Source organism: Battus philenor, unplaced genomic scaffold, assembly GCF_028537555.1.
Source record: "Battus philenor isolate CCGP_79_NKW_IND1 unplaced genomic scaffold, ilBatPhil1.0.hap1 SCAF_10, whole genome shotgun sequence".
NCBI classification, from domain to species: Eukaryota; Metazoa; Arthropoda; class Insecta; order Lepidoptera; family Papilionidae; genus Battus; species Battus philenor.
Genome location: NW_027181662.1, coordinates 1,369,722 through 1,394,599, shown reverse-complemented (window position 1 = coordinate 1,394,599; position 24,878 = coordinate 1,369,722). Strand labels below are relative to the sequence as shown.

The following is a 24,878-nucleotide window of genomic DNA, read 5'->3' as shown; positions in this document are numbered from 1 at the left end:
AACATTTGTTACTGTATTAGAAATCATGTGACATTTCTTGCGTGTATATTTTTTTTGTTAAAATTTTAATATATACTTTTGGAACGCTAAAATGCAACGTGACACAAGTGCAACGTAGAAAGTCCACCTACAAAGTGGACGGGTGACATTATTGAAACCGTAGAGCTTTCAACCAATACTGGTTATAAATCTACGGAGGAGGCCCTCGCCCAGCAGTGGGCGTCCAACGGCTTAAATGACGATGGTGACGTGTAGTGAGTAGTTGAAAAAAATTCAATCAATTATTTATTGATTTTTTTCCGAACCGATCACTTTGAAGATTTTTTTCCGTTTTAAATATTAAGGTTTTGTTTGCCCTTGAGCTGGGACAAGCCGGTTACTTTTTATTACAAAAGAATTACTCAAGTCGAGTCTATCGATTTCGATTAAAAAAATATTTTTTTATTCATGTGTCGTTCTCTGTGCGCCTGTGTAATTGAGACAGATAAAATAATCGATACCCTAAATTTTTCCGCGACGATCGTGTTATTTTGGCCAATAGATACAGTATATTGGGTTTTCTGAAGGCGCTCTCCATCAATACCCAATACCAATCCCGCCATACACACAGCATCATATTAATGTGTGCTAAACTGGTTTAAACCACTGTTTATGAAACCTGACCAAACGTGAAACATGTTCCGAGTGTTCGCATTGTACTTGATTCAATTTTCATCACCAGTTATCAATTTCTTCACAAACGGTTCGATTTCATTGCGTCTTAATGAAGAATAACAATCGAGGACACGGCTCATTGGGTTTGTTTTATTGAGCTCATGTGGTATCAATGGGATTTCTGAAAGAATTTTTAACTCCAAATATTTTAATATTTGCACTCATTTCGCTCTACGCGGCGGTTGCAATCTAACTAGATCTTAAAAGGTTGAAAAGTCGTGTTTGAACGTATGTGTGCACAGTTTTGAAAATGAACACCTAACCTTTTGAACAAAGGGCTTAGCGACGTTGTGCGACATCGAAACCTTACTACTCTTTTAACGCGAGTGCACTATAATGCATGAAAATGTTTCTCAAATATTCAGTGGAATTTTAGGATATCCCGTAGAGGCCACGTGAAAGTCAATGCTGTGTAGCTGCGCATTTGCCAATCCGCGCGTCTCGACTTTCGTCACACCTAATGCAAACACAAAATGATTGTTTTTAAACGGTTTTATTTAGATCGACCCGTACGGAATTTATTTGGATCAAAATTAGAAATTGAAATTTATGCACCTTCCCGTTGTCAGATTGATCTGAAATTTGGTACACACATTTAATTTAGATGACAATACAATATAATAAAATCAATAACATTATAAATCTAAGATGGCCGCCGATACAAAATGGCGAATTACGTATTTTTCCTTAACCCCCTCAATATGGGTATCAAATGAAAGGGCTACACTAGTAAAACACGATGATTATGTCAAAATTTAAAATTCAAGATGGACGCCGTTTCAATATGGCGGACTAGGTACATATTTTTCCACAACCACCACAATATGGGTATCAAAAAACCGTTTATGTATTTATGTTGACAGACGATGGACTTCGAGTAGCGGCTGAACAACAACAGGATTATAGCTTATGCGCCGCGCGACTGTGGAATACCTTTACGATATTATTCCCGCAGGTGTATAAATACCCTTGTAGCTTTGACAATATAAGCATTCTGTAAAAGCGTTCCGTATGGAACAGTCACACGATTCACTTCACAAAGTCAGCGTTTCATTTCATTTAGAATAGACGGCCCCTCTCTTCTTCTAGCTCTCGTCTCGCAACAATGGAACAACCATCTACGTCATCACGAGGCGTCACGTGATCACAACCGGCGAGGTTCACCGCTCAATCGGAGCTACTCCCACGGTTACTGCCATTGTCAAAGCAGTTTCTGTTATATTCACTTTCAAGAGAATTTTAACTATGTGACACAGCTAGTATAAAGTGTGCGCGCACACACGTACTTCTGGTAACAAACGGGTGAATAAGCTCGTCGAACTACAAGTACGCGTGCTTACTCGAGCGTCTGTCACCGTATTTAATACCTAATAATTGTGAATAAAAAACAGTGTTCCCATTAAATATGTTTATTTGATAAACGCTACAATAAATAACGTTAATATACATTTTTCTTAATTTATGTTTACCTTACATCAAATTGTTTTATAGTTTAACGATAAGAAAAACATTTGTAGTTCGTCTTGTGCCTGTTTCGTCTGATTTCTTTTATTCCTTTTGTTGATTTGCTTTAGAGTACATCACTATCATTTCTCCTGTTGTTGTAATGAATTGATGGATAGAGTGATCAACGATGGATTTGAAATTTGAATTCGTACTCCTCAGCATGTTGTGCCATCTGAGAAAATAATTAACAGTCATGCAGTTTATGTCATTAAGGGTAGTGAAACACTACACTACTTCTCTGCGGTTCTCGACTCGCAAGGTTACTCGAAATATTACTGCCTCACCTGAGAACGTTCGGATACTCGTCGATGCTGACTTTGATGGCTAAGATAAAGGAGACGGTGACGCCCAGACTCAGATCTGCCAGCGTCAGTTCATCGCCCGCCACGTACTTGTTGCTCACGAGGAACGTGTCCAGGAACCATAGCGCTTCCTGCAGCCTCTTCAGTTTGTCTTCTTCCAAAGGTTGCCCGTAAGGAAATCCATACTTTTCAAAAGAAAAACAAACGCATACTTAATCACACAAATTTCATAAACATATTAAAACTGTATACGGCTTTACAATACGCTCCCGTGTAATAAATCTGTTTTGTCCTTTCGGGTATCCTTTCTTCGGAATGCTGAACGAGTATCGAATGACAGTTCAGGCCGAGGACCTTTGTCGGGGGCTCCTGTGTCAGGTCACTCCATGAAACGTGGAAGCAACTAAAGAGACCGGCCGCCTTGCAATCCGGTAACAAAGTAAAATACAGCAGCTTCGCTACCTACGGAAGAAGTTTAGGTTAACACGTTCATTGCGGCTTGAGGTCGATTCAGCCTCATGGTAAACTTTGCACTGGTGCGGCGCGTAAAACTCGTGTTTTCTCTCTAGTGCGGCGGCTGTTTACACTCAACCGTATGAGGTATGACAAAGACAAATATAGCTTTCTTTATGTCTGCGAAGCATTGACTCAATATTGTAAAAAAATATTGATGAACATGAGGCAGAAAAGGCTTCAACCGCACTACTAGGAAGTTCAGCTTGAGGCTGATTCGACCTCAGCCGCACCAGCTGAAAGTTCTTCAAAATTGGGCCCGCAGTGAACGTGTTAAGCGTCATCTGCGCCCTACCTTCTCGATTTTGCGGAAGTTGATTTGCAACTTAGGCAACAGCGTAGTCCAGGTCAATTAAAATTTTCTATATTTGTCACGGAACACTTAACGCAATCCGACCGACAGCTCGAGCCGGGATTCACTCCCGCGACCCATGCTTCAGGTCACTCCATGGAGCGTCCGCAAGAGAAGTCCGAAGCAAGGGAGGCAGACTTAGAGTTTCGCTACTAATAAAAGAAGTTTAGACTAAGCGCCACTTGCACCCTTCTGCCTCGAACCTGATAAAATTGAAAGCGCCACTTTTGCGTAAAATATAAAATGTTTAATTTGATTCGGATTGCTAAAGGCGTTTCATGTGGCAGATCGAGCAGAGACTCCCTCTCGGAGGCCTCTGCCACATGGGACCCCTGGAATGTCCGAGATCTCGGCGACCCCTCATTCCGGTAGAACAACAGTAACACCAGAGGCATTGGACCTATGGTACCTATAAAAAAGGTTGTCTTAAAAATTGTTAATGCTAACTAGAGAATCTCCTCACTTCATCCTTCATCATCATAACGGGGCCTGAAGGTTACGGAGTGGATACAACGGCAAGTGCAACGTACAACCTCCACGTACAAGATGGACAGATGACATTCCTGAAGCCGTCGGAAAGCTTCCAACTAATACTGGTTATTAGAAATCTACGGAGGAAGCCCACGCCCAACAGTGGACGTCCAAATGCTGAAATGACGACGGTAACGTGAAGTAAGTAATTGAAAATTCCATCAATAAATGAACCGATCACTTTGAATAGTTTTTTTTCGTTTTATTTATTAATGTTTTGTTTGTCCTTAAGCTGCGACGAGCCGGCTACTTTTTATTACAAAACAATCACTCAAGTCGTGTCTATCCGACAGTTTTAAATTAAATAGATTTAATTTTTTGCATTCATCTGTCGTTCTTTACGCGCCAATGTAATTGAGACAGATAAAATAATCGATACATTAACATTCTCGTGCTGATCGTGTTTTTTTGGTCAAAGCTATACAAGATTTTTTGAAGACATTCTCCTTCCACGTTTACGTTCAGAGAGGAGATAATTGATTCTTACGAAATGCTAGCGCCAGCCTTATCGAGCTGGAATCCAACGACATGAAGCCGATCTTTAACAACTAACCTGCAACTTGTTATAAAATGAATGTAAACTTACGTAATAATCCGCGAATCTACAGAACAGCGTCCCAAGGTCGAAGTCCAGCCTCATGTCGACGATAACGCGTTTCAAGATGTCTTTGGGATAAAGTTTCTCGTCTCCGTACTTTGCGAGAAGGTACTTGGTGATGGCTCGCGACTCACACAGCACTAAGCCGTTTTCCACTATTGTTGGAACGATGTGCTGAGGGTTGATCTGGGAATAAAACATTTAATGACATATTGTTTACGTTTTAGCTGATTACTGATAGGTGTAATAGGAACAGCTGGTGCAACTGACGGCGGTTGAGGACGAAAAGTTCTCTGGTGGTGTCCACGCGGCGTGGGTGGAGGTGTAGGCCCTCGAATAGATGAACCGTCGGCACAGTCAAGGCAGTGGAACGTCGCTGGATGGAAGGCAAAGCAAGTTCGGTCATCATAGCGTTCTTTACGGAAGACTTATTCCCTGCAGTGGTTATCTATCGCCTGATATGACTAGTAGTGTGTTATAAATCAGTTTGATTTCTTCCGATTTACCTTCGAACGCTTTTGACGGTGGCCAGCGGTACGGGGATGACTCATACCGTGCCGCCTGTGCGTCGTTCTTTATACCTACAGATTTAAAATATATGTCTACCCTCAATAACTGACTTGACGTTGATCTTGACATCTTGTTGATTTTTATTTTCTGGGTCGCAAAGTTTGTATTTAATGTTTCCGTAGCTACATTATTCTGCACGCGCTGGTCGATGGATCGCAAATTTGAGAGTGTACAATACATTATTACTCATGTATTCATATCATTGTCCACGTGGTGTCATTTTTTTCCAAAAATTCTTTGTCAACCTTACGTATGTCGTGTTTGAAAGGTTTGTGTTGAAATTGCAATTAGTTATGTATCCTTTTAATTGCTTTTCATAATTGTATTTTGTTAATTACGACGGCAATACTTAAAAAGAAAATTAAATAACACCATACACGCGTCCACGATGTGTTATTTTTTAAAGAAGCCACTTAACTACATTTTTTACGTTTATCTGTGCGACCAACACGAGCTCTTGTATTTATTTTCGGTATATATTCTACTTCTAGATTACTTATTATCAATTACTATTTGTGCATAGCTCATTATCTGCTCTTATTTATGTTTTAACTGTTTACATTTTACTTTTGCAATTGTCTGTGCACTTCTCTATATATAAAATATAAACATATTTATTAATTCTGTTTATAATTTGATTTACAATTTGTGAGCGTGTTATTCTATGTTCATACTGTATGCCAAAATGAGTATAACCAACGAATGTATGTTTATTATGTGCTGAATTGGAGACACGACTGTATTTTACGAACGCGCAGTACCTTTTTGAATTCGGGGTTGAGATATTCTTGGCTGTGCCAATCGAAGGTGCGTTCCTTAAAATCTGACTGGATGCCCAGCTCTGCAATCACAAGAGACAAGACAGTGCAAGGAGGCGATCCCTCCATACGGTAGAAATCGATAGGCACCTTATCAGACTTGTTATTTAAACCTGAAACAGAGACGGATTTGACTTAGTTAATTATTGCTTCCACGTTGTGGAACATACAGGAATATATAACATAAATACATACGTTCGTTTGGCCATCCGAGCTCAGATTTCATAACTTTCAAATAGTTCGCCGACTCGTTGAGGAGAAGACGCAGAAAGTGCACGAACATGGCCTGTAAAGGAAAACAACTTTTATACACTACTAGCTGCGCCCGCGACTTCGTCTGCGCGGATTTCAACAAAAAATATTTAGTATGAAATCAGTCCAGCCATTTCAGTGATTGGCCATAACAAACAGACAATCAGAGACGGATAGACAAAAATTAAAAAAAAAAATTCGTATATGCACCGTATATATACTCATATGCATGTAGTGAAAAGCGGTTATTAAACGGTTTTATTTAGTTCGACCCGTGCGGAATTTATTTATTTGGGTCAAAATTAGAAATTAAAATTTAAGCACCTTCCCGTTGTCAGATTGAACTGAAATTTGGTACACACATTTAATTTAGATGACAATACAATATAATAAAATCAATAACAATATAAATCTAAGATGGCCGCCGATACAAAATGGCGGATTACATATTATTCCCTAACTCCCTCAATATGGGTATCAAATGAAAGGGCTACACTAGTAAAACACGATGATTATGTCAAAATTTAAAATTCAAGATGGACGCCGTTCCAATATGGCGGACTAGGTACATATTTTTCCACAACCACCACAATATAGGTATCAACCGTTTAACTTAAAAGTTTTTTAAATGTATTTATTTTTAAATAAAACCATTTTAATGTCATCAAAACCAATATACAAATAGTATTTAGAGATAGGAAGTGTATTAAGTTAATACATACTTTATATGAAAAAGGATATCCAGGACTTAAGATGTGGAGATACTTTATAATGTTGTTCTATTTACAATGGGGATCCGAACACGACGGTAGAAATTATATCACTGATCGCGTACGGATTCAAATCTACGTTGTCTTATAACGTGAACGCTACAGTTTTTCTACCGATATCATTTTCAATTTACGCTTTTTATGCTTAAAACTTAATCTGAGATAATGTTATGTTAATCCTACGACCTTGATTTCAATCAGCCATTTATTTACTTTTCTTATATTCTTTATATCGGTGTATATATTATATTTATTTTTATTAATAAATTTAATAACATTATCCACTTTTGATGATAGTATTACAGTCGATGGTTTTAAGTCACATTTTACTTAAAAATAGATAATTTATATTTAATTATTTTTTAGAGAATCAATATTTATATATTAAATTTAATTACTGTTTACCATCTGTCACTACATAGTTTGTACTGCCAGAAGTTATTGGCCTGTCGATTTCCGGTAAAAAAAAATAATTCAATGTCACATATTTTCTAACGTTGCGTGATAATGTTCCATGTGTATAAAATAACATTTAAAAAAAAAAATAAAAATATATTAACGGAAGAAACGTTATATTATTTCGGTATAATTATTTCTAATAGAGTAAAAAATATATGAACACGCACAGAGCACGATACATCTCAAGTGGCGTGGGATTGTGGAAGCGCGATATTGGCTCGGAGGAGTGAAATTCCATTTCCCGGGAGAAGGACCATGGCTTCGGTCATATTCGCTATGTGACGTCAAACGAAGAAGCAATGAAATATTACCGTTTGTGAAGAGATTGATAAGTGGTGATGAAAATTCGACGTTCGACAGGAACACGCGGAACATGGTCCACGATCGGTCAGGTTTCATAAACTTTGACTGAAAACGGGTTGGCACACAAAAATGTGACGCTGCTGATGGAGAGCTTCTTCAGAAAATCCAGTGTTCCACCTATTAATAAAAAAAAACACGATCGTCGCGGAAAATTTATCGTATCAATTATTTTACTTGTCTCATTTATAAAGGCGCAAAAGAACGACACATGAATGCAATAAAAATTACTATACTTAATTGAAAATTGTCGGATAGACACGGCTTGAGTAATTAATTGTAATAAAAAGTAACCGCCTTGTTCCAGCTCAAGGGCAAAGAAAACATTAATATTTTGAAACGAGAAAAAAATGTTCAAAGTGATCGGTTTATTTATAGATTGAATTTTCATTTGCTTACTACACGTCGCCATCGTCATTTCAGTCGTTGGACGCCCTCTGCTGGGCGTGGGCCTCCTCCGAAGATTTCTAATAACCGGTATCGGTTGGAAGCTCTCCGACGGCTTCAGCAATGTCACCCGTCCATCTTGTAGGCAAACTTTCTACGTTGCCCTTGACGGGTCGTGGTTTCCATTTCAGAATTTTAAGACCCCAGAACCGCCGCGATAATTTTAGAGGTGGATGATGCTATCTCCGCCGGCAAAAAGGTGACCGCAGGAAGTGTGAGTACATCACCTGTTCAGAGTGTCCGCAGGAGCGTGGGGAACTTCAAAACGAGGAGATGATAAAACCCAGGACCTCTCTCCGTGCAGTTGCCCTCGGCAGGTGAGATTAAGACGCGACCAGGATCTAGCAAGCTGGTGGAGGAATCACCAACAGCTGCGGGAGCGGATGAAGCATCGAAAGAGGACAAGCCGGCACCCGTAGACCGTGTAAAAGAGGCGCGAGCATGCCCGACTTGCTTTTTCTCTGATAATGTTAGTGCTATTAGCCCTAAGGCTTTTACAGCTTCATCAGTACTGAGTTCACGGGGCTGAAGGGTCCGTGAATTAGATTTAAAAACTAAAAACTAAAGCTGGTAGGTCGGCTACCAGTTGCACGGGGACGCTCGCACGTTGCTAAGGCTCTTCGCGGTAGAGCTTTGACGGGGTGTGTTGCTGGAGTGTGCTTGCGGGTTGGGGCTGCAGCGTGGACCATAGGCAAACCGAAGAGGGATCCGGATCCAACCACAGTTCGCCCCCGCTGTTCGCGGTCAGGGAGCGGGCGGTCGATCACTAAAAACGAGTGTTGTGGCGAGGTGGGTGATGTTTTGTTTCATTATATAGAACGCGACGACTTGTGTAAAGTGTTGCAGGTGCAGTGGTTGCTGGTGAGCATGCCTGAGTAGAACGAAGCTCGATATAGGCAATTCGCTTCTCTATCGTCAGCTGAACCCATAGGAGAGGCCCAGAGAGCTGTTCAAAACGGTGGTTGAAGCCCGTCATTGTATATGAGGCATGGTGTTCGGCAGCTAAGATGCTACTGGTACACAGGCAGCTCGGCGCAGTCCTGCGGTGCTTCGCACAAAAACTTACCGGGACCCTCGAGACCGCGACGTTAAACTCGCCTGGCTGCTTCTTCTGGACTAGGGAGTCCAAGAAACAGCTCTTTTAAGTAAAATTAAATGTGGTCATACCCTTCGGGTTTTAAAGGGAATGTAAATAAAATCATATGGGAATGATAATGTAAATAAAAGAAGTAAGAGAGGAAAAATTCTGGCGGACAAAAGAGAGATAGAGAGAGAACGTATTAAATGAAATTGAAAAAATTATTTGTAATCTAAGTTTCTAAGCAATAAAAGGACCAATATTTAGCTACTTCCGCACATGCAGTGGTAGTCGTGCAATAAAGTGCACCACCCGCCAACCCGCTGATAAATGCGTATGCGGCAAACAATGCGAATTACACAACCGATTAGTGCCAAACACAGAGTGACTACATTAACACTAATCGGTGTAACATAACTCCTGAAGATGCCCCGTGGAAGGGTGAAACACGTGTTGAGTGAATTAACGGTGTCAGTTGTGTAATTCACATTGTTTTGCATTGTTGCACGACTACCACTGCATGTGCGGAAGTGGCTAAATATTGGTCCTTTTCTTACTTAGGATGGACTTCCGCAAAGTAACGCCTGATTCAATTAAATATCTAAGTCTTTTCTAAAAACACGATAGGGGAACTAGCGGCCCTCAAAAAGGTGGGTCATAAATAATACCTTCCTCGTTATTGTATAGCATAACATCCCTGGCCCATACTAGATTAACTGACCACATAATCAAGCTCCAGTCATAGTGGTTCCTTAGAAAGGTTTATGCCTTGTAAAAATTGAAACGACTTGTTCACATTCATAGAACAGACTAAAAGATATTTATTATTATTGCAGTCATACATAAGTTTACATAGCTCATACTAGATGTCGCTAACAGTACTTTACATGAGCTACATATTATTAAACTGTTTTATCTAGTTCGACCCGTACGGAATTTATTTGTTTATTTATTTGGGTCAAAATTAGAAATTGAAATTTAAACACCTTCCCGTTGTCAGATTGATCTGAAATTTGGTACACACATTTAATTTAGATGACTATACAATATAATAAAATCAATAACATTATAAATCTAAGATGGCCGCCGATACATAATGGCGGTTTACGTATTTTTCCTTAACCCCCTCAATATGGGTATCAAATGAAAGGGCTACACTAGTAAAATACGATGACTATGTAAAAATTTAAAATTAAAGATGGACGCCGTTCCAATATGGCGGACTAGGTACATATTTTTCCACAACCACCACAATATGGGTATCAAAAAACCGTTTAACTTAAAAGTTTTTTTAAATGTATTTATTTTGATATACAATTAATACCTTGCAGTGGGCATCTATCGACTGACATAATGTCCTTATGTTTAGTTACTCAGCCCGACAGCTCCCGGGTTAGTACGTTGCATAGAATAACTAGCACATCTGTATCCAACGCTCCCTAACATCTCGCTTTATACAGAATGATTGGTTATAGATATAAAATGCTGAACGTACTGTTCAATCGCTGTCAGCTATCCACAAATCAATGGTTTGGAAAATATTAAAAAACATAACGATAATACAATACAAAAATTAGAATGTTAACTGTTCGGAACTGTTGTCCGAGGTAAATTTTCGAATTCCTGCAGCAAGAACGCGTTCTAGATCTCTCTTTTTTTATCAACGGCTAAGACAAATATCGGTAAACGTGCACCCTTATACAGAATGTGTGACCTCCACAATTCATATGTCAGTGACATTGATATATTCTCGTGCCCTCTCGTATCTTTTAAAAAACAATTTCGTTCGAAATTATTGAGTACATACAATGCAATTTAAATCATAATATAAATATATAAACCATAGTCTTTGATCCATGTTTAGTAATGTTTTTATTTGTTTTTTCATTGTTTGACTATAAATAATTATAAGTTCTCAGTGAGATAGTTATTAGGTAACAACTGTAACTAATTTTATATTTCTAAGCTTCTAAGTTTGTACTTTCTTACTGCCCTTTGTTACTGTTTATCTCCAATAAAGTAAATAATAATAATAAAATTAATCATTGTTTACTATCTGTTTGTGCAGATTTTGTACTGACAGGAGTTATTGGTTTGTCGTGTTTTATTTACATAATAATTTAACATAATTAAAAGAAATCACTACGCACTAATGCTCACAGTAAAACGAAGGACACTTGGGCACACGTTCTTCGACACCAACGATACAATCTCCTTCAACTTATGATGGGAAAGGTCGCTGGTAAAAGGAAGGTTGGTAGGAGAAAGAAGTCGTGGCTTCGTAACATTAGAGAGTGGACCGGAATCGCCAGCGCTGCTGAGCTATTATGCAGAACCAAAAATAAGGAAGAGAGCAGGAAGCTGATAGCCAACCTCCACTAGTTGGAGAGGCACTTCAAGAAGAAGAAGAAATGAAATCACTTTATACAGGCTGATTGGAAATAGATTTAATGTTTTTTTGTCAACAAATGATCTATATATAACTATATATAACACTACATACTCTTAATGCTTTTATATCTAAAGCCTGGATTATTACAAACGCAGGAATACCATTTACATTAATAATGTTATAGGTAGTATTTGCGAGTTAAAAACTGTGTTCTGTATAAATATTTTTTAATGACAAAGAAAAAAATTGTATACACATATATATTAATAATTTGGAGATTCAAACAGCGACTACACCACAGAACATATTACTTATTTTGATTTAAAGAGATGACTTTATTTACTACTATAAAAAATTCATTGATATTGTGTCTAATGATGGTTTCATATGGTTTAAAAGTTGACTTCAGTAGCTGGTGCCATCTAAAAGAAATAAGGTTTTGGTTTATTTTAATGTTCTGTATTCAAAAAAAGAAACAAATTTCTAAAACACTTCTTGAATTTTTGTTTGTCCTAATTTCTCATAGTTTGATTTATAGCATGCAATTGTCGTGGCTTTCAATATGTGAACTGATAACACAGTCAAGCTAGAAGTTGCTAGAAGTTGCTAGAAGTTGCGTTGCGCTTCTTATCGGCAGACACAACGATGATGATATAAAACAAAACTACCCTTATTTTCGCAACGTTTTTTGTCAAGTTTTCAGCATAATTTTAAAACAACCTGTAGAAGCCTGATTGATATTAAACTGTATTTTTTTTAATGACCCCCACTATTGGGGGCCTCTCGTACTAAATTCGTAATAATTTTTTTTTCAGTATTTTCTTTATTTATCACTCTCGTTCACGCGTCATAATATCTTCTATTCTTTACTTTCGTCCTTCACAATATCTTTCGTTTTGCTCTTCTATACCTTCTTTCTTTATCTCTAAGGTGACTAGGTACATTTATTTTATTTTTTATTTATTTTTTTGTTTTCATCATTATTAATACATAACAATTCTATATATAATTTGCCATACGTTTCTATTTATTTTGTTAAAATCGTTTACATGCTTTTTTATTTCATTTCCTGTTTCTGTTCCTACTCGGTTTTATTCTTATCAATTGAATTGCCTGCCACCCTGCTAGCAAACGACAGGAAGGATGGGCGAAGATTGTCGTCGCCCATCATTAAGGCGATGTTCTCAACATTCACTTTTAGCTTTACCTTCATATCAGATATTAAACTGTTTACAATATTCCTCACCTGACAACGTTTGGATACTCGTCGATGCTGACTCCGATGGCTACGATGTAGGAGACGCTGACGGCCAGGCTCAGGTCAGCGAGCGACAGTTCATCGCCCGCCGCGTACTTGAGGCCCTCGAGGAACGAGTTCAGGAACCCTAGCGCTTCCTTCAGCTTGTTCAGTTTACCTTCCTCCAGAGGTTTCCCGTGAGGATATTCATACTGTTCCAAAAAAAAACAAACATCTACATCTAATATATAAAATTCTCGCGTCATGATGTGCGTGATTGCACTCCTCTGAAACGGCTCAACATATTTTCGTTAATTTCGTGCATTTCGGCCAGGCTGGAGAATCGGACTGGGGGCTATAGGTCCTGAAGTCGATATCACGGACCAGTAAGCGCAAAGATGTCCACAAGACGAAGAGATGATACTTACATAATAGTCTGTAAATCTACAGAACAGTGTCCCGAGGTCGAAGTCCAATCTCTGGTCGATGAGCGCGCGAGTCCGAATGTCTTTCGGATAGAGTTTCTGATCACCGTACTTGGTTAGTAAGTACTTGGCAATGGCACGCGACTCCCATAAAGTGAAGCCTTCGTCCACTATAGTGGGGCAGACATGCTGAGGGTTGATCTGGAAATAAATATTTTAATTTTTAGATATTGTCTCACTGCGCATTAACTGTACATTCAGTTACTTTGCGGAAGTCCATTCTAAGTAAGAAAAGTAAGTAATGTTACAATGATTAGTGCACTCGGTGTTTGGCACTAATCGGTGTAACATTACTCCTCAGGATGCCTCGTGGAGGGGTGAAACACGTGTTGAGTGAATTAACGATGGTAGTTGTGTTTCGCATTGTTTGCCGCACGCGCATTTATCGGTGCGGTGCATTTTATTGCACGACTACTGCTACATAGCGGAAGTAGCTATACATTAGTCCTTTTCTACATTACATTCAGTAACAATGAATTGTGATGAAATTTTGGTTTAACTTCATTGTTTGCTGATGGGATATGCCACTTTAATGGCAACGGAATACCACATAGATCGCAGAACAGATGAACGCTGGAGTAATAAGGTTCTGCAGACAGCTATAAACCTATTCTATTGAAAATATATGGGTAGATCTATTTTGACACTTCGCCACCTTCAACTGCCACTACAAACGTGCAATTCTTCGAGCTACGTCCGTGAATTTGGTTCTTTTGCGGATCTCCTTATTTCTAATTCCATCTCGCAGCGAACCTTCCTGAAAAGCCTTCTTTTGAGGCCCGCCGTGAGCATTATTAAATCTAACATATTTGACTGTCCACTTTCTACCAAGACAATTCATTGTCATGTATCTGGCATTATCGTCTCTTTCGATTTTTTTTATAACTTGCATTATAATATATCTGCAATTATCATCATTGTCTGGCATTATCATTCGGCATTATTATTTGGCACTGACATCTATCTGAAATTTGTTTTGAGTATATATAAATAGATGGTAACATTATATGAAGAGAAGGTTATGACACTAAATTAAATGTTACTTATTATTGGTGAAATACAGAAATGGAATAAACAAAAAAAAATTCGAATATAGAAAAAAAATATTGCAACCCTCAAACCTGCTGTGACAGCCAATACCATGAATTCTATTTTGAACCTATTTTAATTTATTGAAACGAAATACAAATGGCCTATTTTGCAAATAACAGAAATAACTCAATCTTGTATTCTCTTTTTTTATATACACCAAAACCTCACTTTGCGTTGTGGTTACGTTCCAAAAAAAAAAACGCGCAAAAAGCTGCAAATTGAAACGCCGCAAAGTGAATTAAGATTTTCTGTAGCAAACCATGTAAAGATCGAAAGTAGGTTCCAGGGTTACGAAAATATTACTTTTGAAAAAGAAAATTGAACAAAGTAAACATTTAAAAACTTTTAAGTTAAACGGTTTTATTTGATACCCATATTGTAATGGTCGTGGAAAATATATGTACCTAGTCCGCAATATTGGAACGACATCCATCTTGAATTTTAAATTTTGACATAATCATCGTATTTTACTAATGTAGCCCTTTCATTTGATATCCAAATTGAGGGGGTTAAGGAAAAATATGGAAAAATATGTAAATGAAAAATATGTAATAAATTAATTATGCTATTTTGTATCGGCGGCCATCTTAGATTTATAATGTTATTGATTTTATTATATTGTATTGTCATCTTAATAAAATGTGTGTACCAACTTTCAGCTCAATCTAACAACGGGAAGGTGCTTAAATTTCAATTTCTAATTTTGACCCAAACAAATAAACAAAAAAATTCCGTACGGGTCGAACTAAACAAAACCGACGATAACTCTGCCAATAAATAAATTGTAAAAATATTTACCTTTTTTGTAACCAGAAACAATACGTTAAAATTTATATAAATTTATAATTCTCTTTTAAAAAAATTACAACACACTACGTAATTGAAACTGAACTCTAAAATTAGCGAAACAAAGTGAAAATAAAATTGTATGAAGGTCGTGGTATGTCGCTGCGTGAAGTAATTAAATAATATATTCAAAAATAAACTAAATTCAAATTAAAAATTGTGTTGCTATATACGTAATGTATATTTATTTATCTGTTAATGTTTATATGTGAATTTTGTTAGTGTGTGAATTTAATTTTATAAATATGAGTTGAAAAGAAATTGCTCAGTGACTTCATATTTTTTCTTTGGGAGTTAATTTCGATGTTGTCAAAAATAACTTATTTATTTTATTTATTAATATTAAATCTAGAAACTTAGGTTTAAATCGGTGCTTGTATATTCTTTAGGGGGTAAGTTCCGACCATCTTGGCAGAACTGACTCACCTTTAAGAATTCTGGCTTGAGATAATCTTCGGACAACCAGCCAAGGTGGTGAACATTCAGATCGGACTCGATGCCCAACTTCTCAATCACCAGGTCCACAATGTTGCATGGAGGTGATCCCTCAAAACGGTAATAGTCGATTGGCATCTTGTATTTTTTTTTCTAATCTGAAACACCAATTTTTTTATATGGTTAATTTTACCTTGCTCCGATATCACATCTGCATATGGTAGACTAAGATTTGACCTTTGACAGGTGTGCTTTCCGTGATGACCTTCGGATCCTAGACATGATTATTCACGATGAGTCCTACAAGAAGACTGAAGGTGACTCAGAGAGCAATGAAGAAGCCTGTGCTAGGAGCTTCGCAGCGAGATCATAGTAACCAAAGTGAACAAGATAGCTCTACGATTTGCTCGCCTTAAGTGGCAGTAGATTAGGCACATCGTTCATGCAACCGATGGTGGCCCGTAAAAATTCTAGGGTTGTGATCATGTATAGATAGACACACCGTGGTTAGTTCTCTCATTAGGCGTACTGACAATATGGTGAAGGTTGTGGAAAGACGCCGGAGGGGGTAATACAAGACTGGTCATCCTAGCGATCTTTGAGTCAGACTTATACCTTAAAATTGACTTCTATCATGATGATGAACTACTATTTGATGTCAGATATGAGTTCTCCATACCTACATGGCATAGATATACTGCATGAACAGATCTACCAATTACATCATCTACTTGTAACTTTGTCTTTTTCTTTTTATCTCAGAGAAACCTACTTCTGAGCATAAGCCTTCTCCGTATATCTCCAATGAAAGTAGGAAGTGGCCTGTATTTATCTCAGCTGATTGAGTAAAGTCACATAGCGTGCAAAACAAAAGACCGCTGGGATCTTTAGTTTCTGGATTGGACATCCACCCACAAGGTGAAACAGATGACCTTGTCCAAATGGATATGAAATTTATGGGTGAAAATGAAACGATGAAGAAGGCGATGATTATTAATCGGTCACCCGAGATTGGATATCACGTTGACATTTAAAGAGTTCAACGATTAGTTATCTGCAATAAAAAGCAACGAAGTCATTGAATAGAGAGAGGTCACGATCACCGCCTGTAAGGAACACTGATAAGAAGAACTGATATGTTAACTTCTTTTTTGTTTCTTACCTGAATAACAATGAAACTACAATACTACTAATTTTGGCTTCGTAGAGCACTATCCCTGTCCCACACTACGTTTGTCAGACGTCCGACTTCAGCCGATTGTCTCTTACCAAAGATCGATGTGCAATATTTATCGCCGGGTATTGTAAAACGTATTCATTAAAAAGCCGTAGAAAAAGGCCACCATCGAAAAAGTCGAGACATTAATATAACTAACATTTAATTATTTTTTGGACCACTCATACATCTACCACGTCTAAAAAATTCGTGAAATTTGATGTTTTTATTTTTTTTTTCGTTTTATTTTAAATCATTTACTTTTGTTAGATAAATTATTTTACATTCCAATTTTTAAATTTACATTTTTCTTTTTGCTTTGTTAAATTCTACATCATATTCTATCACACTCTGCTTTCTCATTACCGTGAAAAACTGACTCTACCAAAGTTTCCACTGCAAAAAGCCTCTAATTTCATAATAAACGGAATCAGATAACTTAATAAAATTTCGCAAAACATTATTAGACTACCATTAACATAATCCGCATATTCAAAATGAATTGACGGAAAATCTTATTATTCAATTTAAATATATGGCAAAATCCTTGGCAGTTATGTAGCTTGATTATTTTGATTTCATTTAAATATCTGATAAGGTGTGTATTTATATATCAATATTAAACTTTATAAAAAGATGTTGTTAAGAAATTTCTTCATCTTCTCCACAATACCTTGCGGAGTAGAGAAAAGTCAAAAATAAAACGGATTGAACAAATAAATGGATAAATAAGAGTTCTGTTAAAAGTTCCAATGTTGAATAAATGAATATCAGTGTAAAAAGCTGCCACGAGAGGCTGCATAAGTTATCCGTAACACTCTCGTGTATGTTTGTCTTATTTATTTATTTATTTTATATTGTTTATAGGATACATTTAAATAATTTCACAATTATATACAAAAAATTACAATGGGCGATCTTATTACACAAGGCAATCTCTTACAGACAACGGTAGTATAGAAAAGGTAGAAGTATTAAATAAAATTAGTTGACGTATACTAAACATACATATTTACAAACTTATGTTATGTGATATATACTTATAACATAATACACTTGTATACACTTACCACAACAGCTAGATCCGACTGCACAGGTTCAACTAATTGCATTTATAAACGTTTGCATATATATATTCAAGTCAGATGTATAATTACTTTTTTTTTTTCAAAAGTAAACAATCAATAATGAAATGTATATGGCGAATTTTATTTATCTATTTTGTGTTTCTCTAACAGATTAAACCAGGAACCTTTTTACATAACGAGTAATATAAATTTTAATTAACACTTTTTAATTAATCTACAAAATCGTATTTAAAGTTACAGTATAATTAAAAAAATATATAAAATAAAATTAAAAAGTAATGTTTTATTTAATTCAAAAAAATTCGCGCCGATACGTCGTATTGCATGTTTGAACATGTCGATGTGTAACTCTTCACAAATAAATTGTTTTGATATGTGATAACATTTTATAGTACCGGGCTATAAATATTGCACATCGACCTTTGGGAAGAGAGAATCGGCTAATTTCGACTTCGTAGAGCACTATCTCTGTCCCACATTGCGTATGTGACGTTTTGTCAATCATTTTTCGTGCGAGAGAGAACGCTGAAATAGGAGTGGAACAGCTAGTATATTATTTAATGTTAAAATACGTTTAATGTCTTACAAAAATAAATAAAATATGCAATATAATTGAGTATTATTATTACAATATAAAGGCAGTATTTGATTTGCGCTACATGAAGACTGTCTATTACCAATTCGATACAAGGTTGTCTGCTTTTTAAGTTTCCTATGCAACCAGTTAAAAGATTTATTATATGATATTTATGCGCATATGCAAAATTATCTACTACTTGTTTTATTAACCTTTTTTAATATATTCCCCCCCCCCACCTCCCCTACACCTACCAAAAAGTTAGCAGGCAGAGAAAGCCTTTAGCATTAAGTTAGATTTTAACATATTATAAGTACAATTAGTGTCAATGTGCAGGGTGTGCAGTGCAGGGTGCGAAATTCACACGGGCACTGCCGTCTCAGGGGGCACAGCGGCGCTTCCTCAGACAGCTATGCTCTTAGCATCGTCTTGGACCATCATGGTACAAGAATGATATAACAGAAGCGGCCAGCCAGCGCGGTGGCGGCAGTTATCAAACGCGAGCGCCCAATTACTACTACTACTACTCCGCTAGCTCAGTGACCCAATGTGGGTCTTGGCCTCCGAAGCGAGAGACTTCCACTTTCCTCTATCTTGCGCCATCGTCTGCCATTGGCTGACATTCAATTCGCGCAAGTCTGCCTCAACGCGATCGATCCAGCGATACCTGGGTCTACCCACTGTTCTTCATTTTGTTTCAACTCAAAATAAACCTTATTTCACGTATCGCTTTTGGTTCACCGCTTATTTGTGCAATATGTGCTACAGGCATAAAAACAATGAGTGTTATTCTGCAGTCATAAGAAGAAAGGCCGCAACTAATGCCATACAGTAAGCTATACCTATTTATAAAATAGCTGGTCAGTATATGAAAAAACTTTCTTGTTACAACGGCAAAGATAATTGTTATAGCCGCGGGAGGGGGGGGGGGCAAGGGGGCGCCAGGGTTTCATTGCACACGGGCGCTACACGAGCTAGAGTCGCCCCTGAATAGATATATAATCTTCAATGAAGTTTGGATATAATAAATTAATTAGACATATGCAGTAGTTAAACTGCGTACATGGGATTACAGTCGTATTACCATAATCGCCACGATTGTCAGACGGGTTGTCGATCGCGGCGTGGTATTATGGTACGCAGAGAACGATGCTGTTCATCATCATCTGGAAGCTTTTTTATGAGCAGTAACTATTCTGTGTAATTAATGCACAATGTTAATTACATAAGTTTGGAGATGAAGATGCTAAGATGGTCGGGTGGCGTCACTAGAATGGACAGAATACGGAACGAATATATCAGAGGTTCGTTTAAGGTAGCTCCGATCCCCATCAAATTACAGGAAAATAGATTTCGACGGTATGGCCACATTCAACGAAAACCAGATGGCGCGTGGTAAAAACTGCCTTAAGCCTCCCACAATTCCTAAGAGGGAGAGGGCTTCCAAAAGCTACTACGGTCTAATATCGGAAAGGAACTGGAAACCCTTCAACTTGATGCAAAGACAACCCAGGATAGAGAGGCCTGGCGCAAATTGATAAGGAGACTCGACCCCAAATAAAGGGAAAAGGGAAGGAAGAAAAAGAAGAGAGAGAGGAGTTAATTACATAAGTACACGTGCTGAATCTCAGAAGGCTTCACACACGTCCTTGGGTGTGATAAAATGACTTTAACACGTTCACTGCGGCTTGAGGTCGATTCAGCCTCATGGTAGACTTTGCACTGGTGCGGCGCGTAAAACTCGTGTTTTCTCTCTAGTGCGGCAGCTGTTTACACTCAACCGTATGAGGTATGACAAAAACAAATATAGCTTTCTTTATGTCTGCGAAGCATTGACTCAATATTGTAAAAAAATATTGATGAACATGAGGCAGAAAAGGCCTCAACCGCACTACTAGGAAGTTCAGCTTGAGGCTGATTCGACCTCGGCCGCACCAGCTGAAAGTTCTTCAAAATTGGGCCCGCAGTGAACGTGTTAAAGAGTAAACATCAACACACAACAAAATCAAACGCTGCCAGACGGAAATAATGCAAGTTACTTTGTTATAAATGCTATTTATACTAAACCATGTAAGAAGGTAAAAAAATATATACAAGCCATAGTTTGTTCAATGTTCGACAAAGCTTTCTTATAGATTTAAAAAAAATACTATATAAAATAAAGTAAATACCTTTCACGTTTCAATATGTTATATATACATATAAATTTTGTTTTGTTTTTTTGTGTTACTAATTTGTTTCATTTTTATTACCTGAATTTGGAGTTAATAATTTTTTTATTATTGCTTTACTGTTTTCAAATTCGAAATATTTTTTTTTATAAATATGCGTTTACATTTTTGCATTTTTTTTTACTTTCACAATTATTATAATATTATAAGAACCTAACAACCACTGACCCGGAAGTCAGATCTGCTAAGAGCTGGCTATACAGACAGTTGTGTTTTTAAACGGTTTTATATTTAGTTCGACCCGTACGGAATTTATTTGTTTATTTGTTTGGGTCAAAATTAGAAATTGAAATTTAAACACCTTCCAGTTGTCAGATAGATCTGAAATTTGGTACATACATTTAATTTAGATGATAATACAATATAACAAAATCAATAACATTATAAATCTAAGATGGCCGCCGTTCCAATATGGCGGACTAGGTACATATTTTTCCACAACCACCACAATATGGGTATCAAAAAACCGTTTAACTTAAAAGTTTTTTAAATGTTTTTATTAAAATTAAATTTAATAACGTTTCATGTATATATTATAATATCAATCATGTGAATGAGTCAACAAACCAAGTTACACATTAAGATCGGCTAAAAACTCTTAAATTATGTAATAAGGCTTAATAAATAATATACCTTTATTTTTGATTTAGAACTAAAAAATAAAAAGTCTAAATTCCAAGATATATTTATTATATATGCGTACAGTTAGATCCATGAATAATTTTTTAACTTTTTTAAGACAAAATTTAGGAGTTACAAGTTCATTTTTTTGTATAAATATAGATGTGCTGTAGAATTATTAACAACAAAATGATAATAAAACTCATGTTGAAATTAAATATATAATTTATTTACCGTGCCTTAGTCTACAAGTATTACATAATCTATGTTTATTATTGGCGACAGTGAGTGTGGTGCGGTGATGGTGCTTTTAGCATTTGGACACATCTTCCCGGCTCATGGACTTCTTCATTTACTTCTTCACTCCGCTGCAGAATGCCTTGAAGGCATCCAGGCCTTTCTCATTTGCCTCTTGGTAACCTGGTGCTGTCGTCTTTACAGCCTCGTGCCATCTGGAACAGCATTTAATTATCAATTTGGTTCTTCCTTTATTTTAACACCTAGAAATTAAGCTAACAATCATGATTGTGTTTGAGTAGTGTTAATATTATCTCTTTTAAAAATATTCTTGTTGAACGATAAATTTAAAATTTAAATGTAAAATTTAAATATTTATTATTGCATGCCACAAGCCATATTAATATAATAATATCCGACAATATAAAGTATGCATGAACAAAGCGTGAATAATAATTTGTTTTAATTTTTTTACATTTTAGAATGAATATACTAGGCAATTATAATAGTGACGTATAGAAAATGACCTTCTTATATAAGCAATAAACAAGTCATATTCTTAACCCACTGACCCTGCCTTCGCGTGGTGCAAAGTAAGCTAAATTTTAATGTGCCAAAAGAATATTCTTTGCAAGATTTTTAGCTATTAGAGATATAGTTTGAAAAAATAGATTTTACATTTAATGAACGTTCCCATAACACTCTTAATATGTAGTTAGCTGATTTCTACTTGAAAGGAATATTCGTACTATAGTTTTTGGGCCCGTATTTCACTTCTACGCATAATGAAATTTCAATATTTCCGACACAAGAGCGCCCGAATGAACTAAGGCTCGAATTTGTCGACTGCTAAATTCAAGTCTCTTTTCTTCTGGTTCCAGAAATATCGAGAAGTATGTATATAGGCGCATTTCATTTATATATTTGCGGTATATATTATATACTTCCAAATAGGAAAACTGCAACGCTAAGTGTGAAAATGTTTTAAATTTGTGTTTAAAAATTTTTTATGAACCTAATGCAGTGATTGATGATCGCAGTGTGATATCAAAAATGTGTTTCCTGCGTTTCATATTTTTGAATGAAAACTCATTTTTGTATGGTATTACTAAATATTTTTTGATCATAGTTTACTGTTTAAAAACACCGACAATTATCTAGTACGTTATATACACGTCAAATAATGGCGTCAGCCCGAAAAATCCGTCAAAATAAATAAAAAGTCACAAACAATAAAAGTAAATTTTTTTGTATGGGAAAAATGTCAAAACACAGCTGAGTCGAAATCGTATATTTACCAATTGTCATATTTTTATAGTGTGCACTACAGCGCATTAAAAATGTCTAATACATTGCGAACTTCTATCTCCTGTCTTCCGAGAGAGATAAAAAATCCCGTGGCTAGTGTTGCCAGTACAAGGCGACGAAAGTGAAATATCAATACGACAAGGACACATCCTCCGGTGTAATTTTTTTTTACGAAAATGTTGCCCCTTTTTTCCATGTTTTTTTTATGAAAATTCGGAAAATGTGCATGATTTACAGAAAAATAATGGAATAAGAAATATTTCAAGACTCCATAGTAATGTATCATATTAAATTAATCAATTTGCTATTATTTATTAACAGGTTAATAACGCCATCTATGTTTTAATTTTGGTTTTAACCAAATTTAGATATGTTAACTAACGCCATCTATCGTCCAAACTATTTAAATACAAAACAATTCCATATAAAAATACTGGATCAAAACTAAAACTTCTATTATTCAACGACTGAATTTATTCTTTATTTTACTTTCAAATTATGCTGACAATTAATATTATACGTGCAACTCTTGACAACGACATCTAATTTTATTAATTTCAATATGCAATACTAAATATTATTTTAAGTTTAAATACACCATTATTGAATAAATTCGTATATATAATACTCAAAGTATGTTGTTCATTATATCAATATGTTTTGACAACACCGTGCAAACACCGGATAGGCAGCGCCGTCTCGCGACTGCGGCTGTTTCAATAAAACAAAATCACGACACGGAATACAGGCTTTTAAGAACTGTCAAACGTTTCCGTAATGACCGTTATGTGCATTGTAACTCTTAAAACCAAACCGCTGCAACCACTCCACACTTAAAGGTGTATTTTTTTGATAAATAAAATTAATGGGAGTAATAAATATCTGTAGCTTTTTTGACATTTGAGTACGGACTGAGCTCACTCTGTGTTTGGTACTTATCGGTGTAACATTATTCCTGAGGATGCCCCGTGGAGGGGTGAAACACGTGTTGAATGATTTAACGGTGGTAGTTGTGTAATTCGCATTGTTTGCCGCATGCGCATTTATCAACGGGCTGGCGGGCGGTGCGCTTTATTGCACGACTACTACTGCATGGCGGAAGTAGCTATATATTGGTCCTTTTCTTACTTAGGATGGACTTTCGCAAAATAACTCCTGAATACATTAGATATTTGAGTATATTTTAGACAATTATAAAGTAAACGCGTCTGAGTACAAAAAGTAACGAAAATCAATATTGTTGATCTGCGTATATTCGTATCTATTTTTGGCTCCGATTGATTGTCGAATTATTTCAATATTTAAATGTATATAATCTATATCAGCTACTGGTAAATCGAAACAAATTACTGATGTGAATGATAATTATTATTATTCCACCATAAAATTAGCGAAATACAAACACAGGTCATAATTAACTAACCGGCATCTTAAGTATTCAATTCACAAATTTTCTAATTTTGTCATATAATTGCAATAAATATAATTTTTGAAAAAAAAAATTGCGTTTTAAATTGCAGCGCGCAAAAAATTTTGAATTTCGAACATTGGTTCGAACTATCAAGGAGCTTGGCCATCCATATCCTATATTGTATCAAACACAAATAAAAAAAATTGTTTAATATATGTTTATAATTGTGTTACTGGAAATCCATCGATAGATGGCGTTAACTTATTTTATTTTAAAATTATCGATTTTCAAAATCGATGAGTCGTGTATGTGGGCCAAACTAACAATTTAGTCATTTTAACTTTTTTATGATAAAAGATTCTTAACTATATAATTAATAATTTGAGCTATTAAAAATAAAATTCTGCATAGTAAAACGGTTTTTATTACATG

At 36.2% G+C, this 24,878-nt stretch overlaps 1 protein-coding gene across 1 annotated transcript; it reads right to left on the bottom strand.

Moving 5' to 3' along the window:
• Positions 1 to 2,107: 2,107 nt before the first annotated feature.
• LOC137926473 (uncharacterized) lies at positions 2,108 to 15,907 on the bottom strand. Its single transcript, XM_068770074.1, has 9 exons — positions 15,749 to 15,907; positions 13,328 to 13,525; positions 12,909 to 13,111; positions 11,973 to 12,084; positions 6,100 to 6,190; positions 5,848 to 6,017; positions 4,505 to 4,702; positions 2,505 to 2,707; positions 2,108 to 2,392 (listed from the first exon to the last, which is right to left on the bottom strand). The coding sequence occupies exons 1-9, from the start codon at positions 15,893 to 15,895 to the stop codon at positions 2,263 to 2,265; spliced, it is 1,452 nt and encodes a 483-aa protein (XP_068626175.1). The 5' UTR covers positions 15,896 to 15,907; the 3' UTR covers positions 2,108 to 2,262.
• Between the last annotated feature and the right edge of the window lie 8,971 nt (positions 15,908 to 24,878).